At 43.7% G+C, this 8,548-nt stretch overlaps 2 protein-coding genes across 2 annotated transcripts; one reads left to right on the forward strand and one right to left on the reverse strand.

The window, feature by feature from the left end:
• Nucleotides 1-6: 6 nt before the first annotated feature.
• Nucleotides 7-1,611, forward strand: LOC113744775 (vitamin K-dependent protein C-like; the record flags this gene model as incomplete). Its single annotated transcript, XM_027275708.1, has 3 exons — nt 7-18; nt 117-234; nt 924-1,611. Coding segments are annotated over 3 exons (723 nt in total), but the record flags the coding sequence as incomplete, so codon positions are not given.
• Nucleotides 1,612-1,982: 371 nt separating this feature from the next.
• On the reverse strand, nt 1,983-5,721 carry dusp28 (dual specificity phosphatase 28). Its single transcript, XM_027275707.1, has 2 exons — nt 5,320-5,721; nt 1,983-4,841 (listed from the first exon to the last, which is right to left on the reverse strand). Exons 1-2 carry the CDS (start codon nt 5,662-5,664, stop codon nt 4,686-4,688), a joined length of 501 nt encoding a protein of 166 aa, XP_027131508.1. The 5' UTR covers nt 5,665-5,721; the 3' UTR covers nt 1,983-4,685.
• Nucleotides 5,722-8,548: the final 2,827 nt, after the last annotated feature.

Below are 8,548 nucleotides of genomic sequence, written 5' to 3' on the forward strand. Positions count from 1 at the left end.
GGAGAGAGTCCCTGGCAGGTGACTGATCTTTGCTGTCGCTGCTCCTCTGACTGAAAAACTCCTGTTGTCCTGTAAAAATATCAAATATAAAGAGAAACATAATGTTTCGTATGCAGGTGCTGTTACTGAACGCCAGAGGGAAATTCTGCTGCGGAGGCGTCCTCATCGATGAGAACTGGGTCCTGACCGCTGCTCACTGCCTCGAAAACAACCTGAAATTCAGAGTACGGCTGGGTGAGACAATAAACACTACGGCAGCATAACGAAAGGTTTATTACAGCAGCGGATCTTTAAAACGAATGGGTCACTGGGCTTCATGCAAACGATGGACTGCATATACTAGAACCTATCCTGATTACAAATATTTATCTCAACACAGAATATAAATGAGGCATGCTGGGAGCAAAGATTTGTTACATTAGACGCTGTAGTTAGTTACATTTTAGTACTCATCAACTACTCCGAAAAAGTCGACTAGTTGTTTAATTGCAGGAGATATATCATATTTTCTTCTTCCTATTTCTCTTCCTTCTTTAAAATACAACCAGTAAATTGTGTATAGACATTCCTGACAGCCTGGCAGAAGCAGCGTGAGGGGTGGGTGAGTGCTTTGCAGGCCAGGCATGTGTCCTGGAGAGAGGGAAGGGGGCCCCGGCGGTCCTCTCAGCTCAGTCACTGCAGTGGTTGGTTCTCCTTCTCTTCTGGTGTACTGTCTGTACTGCCCTCACGGTTTCTGATTGCACATACTATGATGGTTTTGGTCTCTGTTATATCATTGATGCATGCATCATGCATGATGTAGGCAGTTACAGTATCTGTCTATTCCTGGATGTTGTACACATGAGTATCAAAACTGCATGTTGCAGTGTTGGGGTAAATAACCTGGCAGCTAACAGGTATCACCCTGTGATCTGTCTCTTCAGGTGACTACGAGCGTCACAGAGATGAGGGCACCGAGGTGACCCTGAAGGTCGTCCAAACCTTCAAACATCCAAATTACGTCTGGTTGGCAGATTTTGTGGACAACGACATCGCCCTGATGCGTCTGGAAAGTCCCGCCCCCTTGTCCGAGCACATCGTGCCCATTTGTCTGCCGGGGCGCGAGATGGCTGAGAGGGTGCTCCACCAGAACGGCACCCTGACCGTGGTGAGCGGCTGGGGCAAAGATGACTTTGACAGCAGCCATTACAGCTCAGCACTCAACATCATCAAGGTCCCGCTGGTCGAACATGACATCTGTGCCCGCCAGATGACCAACAACGTCTCCAACAACTTCCTCTGCGCTGGGATCCTGGGACAGAGGATGGACGCTTGCGCGGGGGACAGCGGTGGACCGATGGTCACTCTGTACCGAGAAACATGGTTCCTGGTCGGCCTGGTGTCCTGGGGCGAGGAATGTGGCAGGGACGACAAGCTTGGCATCTACACCAAGGTGTCCAACTATTATGATTGGATCAACAGTGTGCGTGAAGAATGGGACAGAGGTCACCATCCACAAGTATCCCCGAGTGTCTGAACCAACTCAGCCTACAACAGTTGATCCAGTTTGGTCTGATAAAACAAAAAAAAGGATGTAACACTTTATAAATAAATGTAATCTGTCTCAACATGCTTCCGTCTCTTTTCACCGTGTGTGAGTGTCGTTACTTTTAGCCGCCTTTGAATTCAACCTTTCGACACCTCCTGGCTGCACTGGTATAAATCCTCGCTCGACCATGACCATGTCGTCCTCTATGTCGGGTCAGACTACACGATTTAACCCCGAGACTCCACCAGGCACGTCTCCGTCACGACAGGCTGCTGGTTGCTGTGGCGACTTCGTGCACACGTGGAGAATGAAAATGGGTGTTAGGTGCAACAGTTGTTCATTTTATCCCATGTAGTGAATCTTAGTGGATGATAATGGGACAACAACAGAATTGTCACAGTTTATCGTCTCATCATATTTCATCAATGCATCAGTGAAATGATTCCACAGAGCGCACAGTGAACACAGAACTTTATTGAATGACGTTATAGACAGAGGTTACAGCAGCAGGCGTGTTCAGGCCTTAGCTCTTACTCATAACGAGCTGCACGAACGTCTCGTACGGAGGTCCGACGTCTACTTTAACTTATTGCTTTTAATTCACTTCTAAAAATGGCAGCACCACAAAATGAAGAAGACACACCTGAGAATCACACACACACACTTCAACACACACACACACACCTCAGATGCATGTGTGTGTTTCACAGTATGGATAGTTTCAAACATCTTCCTGCAGTGACATCGACATCGAATCTCTTTACAACTTAGAAACTTTACAATAAATAACCTGAGCTTGAGTTAAAGACATTTCACGGCTGCCATTTTGTGTCATATGTTTGTCAGAGTGTGACCTCCTGTTTCCTGTGAGGATCTGTGCACAGGTGCTGATCGACCACAGCTGACTCCAATCCAGCTGATCAGGTGGAGGTGTGAGTGCTCAGGGAAGGTTTTGTAATTTGTGTCACTCTGTATGTTCTCACCACATTTTCTCCTGTTTTTGGTCAGCTCGAGAAGTTCAGCGTTCAGGTAGCTCCCTTTAAAAAAGCTTCGTTTAGTGTCTGGAGTCATTTCTCCACTTTGTGTTTTTATGCTCCCTGCAGGGGTGTAACAGCTTGTTAAAAGTCTGAATCATATTTAGTTTGTACAAGCATAAAAACATGAAGCAGAACTGAACACCTGTTGAATCCAGATGTTTTAAAGTGAACTGGGATTCACGTTAACTAAGTTTGACGTTACACTTCAGAGCTGACTCTGCTGTTCAGCCTGTGACCTTAGCGAATACGTTTTCTATGCATTTACATCAATAGAACAAATAAGTGATGAAACTGTCTGTGCTTTAGAGTTTCAGTTTGAATACACAGAAGCTGTGATCAGCCCTGACTTATAATAAATGCTGTCACTATAAAATGAACCTTAAACCTGAAATAACTGTTTCTGATCGTCATTAGGTAAATGTTTATAGAATAAGGTCAGCATCTGGGTTCAGACTGCTTCCCTTTGAGCCTGATATCTCAGGAAAACAAAGCCTGGATTTACGAGACTTAAATCCTAAGTCTTTGTTTTCTAACGTTACTCCCTCCTCCACCCGACGCCGTCCTCTGCTGTAGTTTCTTGTTTGTGCAAAGCGATAACGTTACTCAAACTATGACAGCAGCTTTTGTCCGACGATGACTCGTGTTTCACGCGTCCTTTTGCTCTTTTAATAAGCATAAATAAAAGTGCTGCGAGTGCACAGTGGAGTGAAGGTGACTCATGTGAGCTCCTCTCTTTCAGTCAGAGGAAACTGTTAAAGGTCATGACTGAATGACGTGAAGTCAACAAAAACCTTCCGGCATGTTAAAAACAGTTCTGACCGGACAGAAGCAGATGACCGCAGACTGAAGGGAGAAACCTGAAACCCGAAAACTGTCTAAAAGATTCATGTTACATTAACAGTGCAGTGAAACTGACCTTTGATCAGTGAAACCACCTTTTCTCAGGTGACTTTATCTGAAGACTTAATGCTACTAAACTGGTTTTATTTGTTCACTTTGTTTTTTCACGTCCGGTCACGTTTCAGGTCAGATTCACCTGCAGAGATCCCGACTCATTGTTTTCTATGGAAATGCTTCCATCTAGAGGTCAATCATGGAACTGCGCCCACACGCTCATGAAGGCCATGCCACTGGAGTCCAGATCTGAGTTTAAAGGTCCAGTGTGCAACATTTTACGAGGATCTGTTGGCATCGCTGCTGATCCTCTTCCACAGAACTTTCCATTTCTACAGCAGCCCTGAACAAACAAACTACACTCTGGCTCTAGATCGGGACCTTCATCATCTCGAGATGAGTTTCTCATGACTGGTTTCAGGTTTGCAGATTTCTCCTCTCTCTTCAGTCTTTAGATTTGCAAAGAGAAACATGAAACAGCGGCCTCATATGAGAAAGATAAAACACACTTTCTGCTCTCTCTGTTTTAAGATTCACGAGTCTGTCACGTCAAGACCGGCTCAGCGAGACGAACACACTGACATCAGATCACAAAGATCGATTTAAAAGCTTTTTAAATCTAAGAGAAAAAACGACCTCATCATTACTTTTGAATATATATTAACTGTATATTTATAGTTATTTTAGCCTGTCGTCACTGTCTCATGTTGACTCGTCTCTATTTGCAGCACACTGTACGTCTATGGAGAGTATCATGAGATAATACTAAGCCCTTATGTTAAAGAGAAAAAGCTCTTAGTCACAGTTTAAGTGACTTTTACCGTCATGGCACCTAAAACGTCAAACAAATGAAAACTTTAAATGTCCCTGAATATATCAGATCATCTTTGATATATCTGTTTGTTAATTATGTACACTGTGTATGTGTTTTCATGTTGCTCATTTTCTGACTATTAAAACTATTTTATTGCTGTATTTCATGTTTTGGACTTTGTCTCTTTTAGTTTCTTTCCTGGTTTTAAGTGAAGTAGCTGCTGTTTATTAATAAAGTAATCTATTACATAATGTTTCACACACTGTCGGCATGTTATAAGACGTGAAATGAAGCGTCTGCTCACGTTCATAATATGAAGGCATCGCTGAAGTTCATGAAGACGTTTAAGTCCTGACTTCAGTTTGACTGGAGATCAGTGACACACAGGCAGAAGGTTTTTGTTGCAGGTCAGTCAGTGAGCGGTCGGTCGGCTGGTCGGTCGGTCGGTCGGTCTTTTAGCCGGTGACTCGGTCTCTCCTCGTCTCTTCTTCAGCTCCAGTTCGTATCTCTGCAGCTGAGACATGAAGCCGGGGTTCGGATCGATCACATTACGAGCTATCTTCACCTTCTGGAACAAGAACAACAGCTGAGTTATTGAATGTGTTTATGGAACTGTAATCATCAGACAGTGACTTGTGATGCTGATGCTGATGCAGAACGTAAAGTGCATAAATCACTGTGACATAATGATGCAGGGACTCAAGGACAGACGGTCCGTGCTGCTCAAAGGCACTTTGGCAATAGATACAGACTTTAATACGAGCTTCAGTTTCAGCAGCAGCACAGTCAGTGATATGTTTGACCTCTGAACAGGATGAATCTGCTTCTGACACAGCTCAGTGAGACCTGTTCATTTACTGATACATTCACTGTTTTAGATAATATCACTGACTAGTCCAGCAGCAGTCAGCCCAGCTCGGCGTCTGTCTTTCAGCCTTTGGTTTCACCGAGCTCTCACAGCCCGGCTAACAAACTGAGCGAACAGTACCTAACAGCAGCAACGCAGGAAACACCCAGTGTGGGTGTGATCTGAAGCTGTCACCCACCTGTAGCGCGTCCGTCAGCGTCAGCTTGCGGTGTTTCATCAGGTAGGCGATGCAGACGGTGGCCGAGCGGCTGCGTCCGTTCTTGCAGTAGACGACGCTGTGTCCTCCGCGGGTCGCCTCCTTCTGGATGGCGTCGGCGCAGCGGTCAAAGTGGCTGTAGAGGTCCTCGTTGGGGTCGTCGTAGACGGGGATCTGCAGCTTCTTGATGGCGGCCGAGGGAAACGGCTGCTGCTTGGACACGTTGATGCAGAGCGTCACCGCCTCCTGCTCGATGAGCTCGTCGCTGCAGGCTGAACGGGCGTTACTGATGAACAGAGCCTTGGTGACTTTACACAGCTGCAGCATCGTGGAAACTGACCTCACAGGCTTCCTTACTTCAAGCACTGACGTTCAACGACTGCCACCTGCTCAGAAAGACGGCGTGTCAGCTCATAGCATTACAGCAGCTTCACGAACATCTCACATACTGAGCCACACGTAGGGTTGCAAAGAGGCGGGAAGTCTCCGGTAGATTTTCTAGAAACTTTCCATGGGAATTTTGGAAATATTCCAAAACAGAAACTCCATGGGAATTAACAGACATTTATGATAATTAAGTGTAAATTGGTGGTAATTTAAAGAAAGTGCATCACATCCAAACATGAATCTAAACATATAAAATAAAAAACATTTCAACAGATTTATTTGTAAGTAGAACTTTGTCAAGTTTGAATTATTTTATGTAGTCCACCAGCTCACATGTGTCTTCAACAGAGTCTCTGTGTGCTCTGGGTTCTAAAGTGTGGTCCAGGTACAGAAATCACCTGTGCAGGTAGGGGGCGTGGCCTCAGCAGCCTGCAGTAAGCAGTGTGCTCTGAGCAGATATATTCAAGTGGACCTGCATGAACTCTGGTTGTTTTAGTCAAGATGATGCTAAATTATATTTTCACCAACTATTTTTAAGTTCACTGTTAAAGGGCAGAGCTTCAATTTTCTAAATTCCCGGTTTATTCCCATGGAAAGTTTCCAACTTTGAAAATTTCCAGAATTTTGCGACCCTAGTCACACCTTCACACCTCTGTTCACTCAGTCTTTGACTCAGCTTTCACTTCCTCCACCTCTGTTTTTTGTTCTCATTTCCAGCTGAATTTCATCTCATAAAATAAATATTTAATTACTTCATATCAGTAAAATGAATTTGACTTTTTGGCTGTCGGGTTAATTAAGCTCCACACTAAACTCTGTCTTTTACCCCGCAGGGAACAACACACATTGCCATGAATCCTTTAAAACTCCACAAATATTAAAGTTTTATCTTTATGTTTAAACCTAATAACAGCTGCTCCCCTGTGTGGTGTGTGTGTGTGTTTTATGCTGCTGTGTGTCACTAGAGGGCGCTGTCACATAAAGACATCTGCAGCTCACCTGTTCAGGTCAATGACCACAGTGAAGTCATCTTAAGCTTACTTCATGTCAGAATGTAACTAAGTATGTAACTGAGTTACTTGTACTTCCTTTATTGCTAAATATTATATTTCTACTTCACTACATCTTAGAGACCAAACATGTTTTCCTCCGTTATATTCATCTCACATCTTTAGTTACTTTTCAGATTACATCATAACCATGTGTAGCACTCTAAAGACCATGATGCATTGCTGTAGATTGAAGTAGCCAGCAGTGTTCAGCAGAGAAAATCCAAAAACAAAAGAAGAAGTACTTTAAGTACATTTTGCTAACAGTACTTTATTTACTTAGATACTCAAATATAGCAAAGTCAGGTAATTGTTCCCGCTGTGATGATGATGAATCTGTCCGTAGCTCCTCTCAACAACAGATCAGTGACCCACCAAACCCCTGATGAAAGTGCACGAGAGCGCCGAGCCACGTGCACGCTCACAGGAAACTGAGAAACAAAAGTTGTGAAAGTCAAAAACATCCAAATGAAAGTCGACGACAGCAGACGGAGGCGAGCTGAAAGAGGCTGCGCCGAAGGAGGCCAGAGCCGAAGGAGGCCGAGAGCCGACGGAGGCCGAGCCGAAAGGTCGAGCCGAAGGACGAGCCGAGCCGAGAAGAGGTCGAGCCGACGGAGGTCGAGCCGAGTCGACGGAGGTCGAGCCGAAAGGAGGCGAGACCGAAGGAGCCGAGCTGAAAGAGAGGGTCGACATGCCAACTATCAACGTCATGATGAGTGAAAGACAAAGAAAATTTAAGAATTAAAGTTTAAATATGAAAAATAAAACAAAGAACTTTAGTCTCATTTCTACATTCGTGGTTCCTAATTAACTATAACTGGACATGAACTGCAGTGTGACGTTAAAGGTCCGGTGTGTGTCCTTCCACCTTTCCTTCACATTAGTTTGTCTGCTCTGGGCTGCTGTAGAAACATGTGGACTCCCCCGTTGGCGGACCCAAACAGACAGAACAGACCGGACCTTTATATGAAACACCTGATCATGATTTAAATTACAATCACAGATGAAACAATAAAACTATGATTAATTATTTTATTGAATTAGTTGTTTCATCTGTCATCATGAACGTGGTCGGCATTAGACCAGCGTGCAGCAGCTGTCAGACCGCTGTAAATATCACGGGCCGTGTGCTGATCGGAACAGTTCGGGGTCACGAAGAGACCCGACCGGACCGGACCGGACCCGTCTGCACGAGCGAGCAGGAAACAGTTTAATGCATGAGAAGACAGACAGACGACAGGACAGACAGACAGAACAGACAGACAGTTCATGTCTGCATGTGTCTGTCCTTGGAGACGGTGAGGCGTCACTGACCGCTGCCTCTGTGGATCCTGCAGGTCTGTTATATTTATAGAAATATACTGCATGTGTGTGTGTGTGTGTGTGTGTGTGTGTGGTGTGTGTGTGGTGTGTGTTTTGTTAATGATAGATTATAGATTTCTTTGTTTCATCACAGGGTGAACAGTACAGACTGTCATGCACCGAAAGTTCTGATGGATGATGAATTTAAGTTTTCTTTGTTGTTTCTTTTGCTCTGATTTTTTTCATTCTCATCAGTATTATATTAATAATAATATATATATAATAATATATATATAATAATAAAATATAATAATAATATATATAATAATACATATATAATCTAATAATACTATACACATAATATATATATAATTAATAATAATAATATATAATATATCTATATAAATAATAATATATATAATAATGTCAGAATGATGAAGTGTGTCTCATCGCTCAGAGGCTCCAGGTAAGAG

This window comes from Larimichthys crocea, unplaced genomic scaffold (assembly GCF_000972845.2).
Source record: "Larimichthys crocea isolate SSNF unplaced genomic scaffold, L_crocea_2.0 scaffold16894, whole genome shotgun sequence".
Taxonomy (NCBI): domain Eukaryota; kingdom Metazoa; phylum Chordata; class Actinopteri; family Sciaenidae; genus Larimichthys; species Larimichthys crocea.

What these genes read in the sequence shown, in the direction of transcription:
- dusp28 (XM_027275707.1), bottom strand. Translation starts at nt 5,664, where the DNA reads ATGCTGCAGCTGTGTAAAGTCACCAAGGCTCTGTTCATCAGTAACGCC. An exon ending in CGCTGACGGACGCGCTACAG is followed by an intron (nt 4,842 to 5,319) that starts GTGGGTGACAGC and finishes TTCTTGTTCCAG; the next exon opens with AAGGTGAAGATAGCTCGTAA.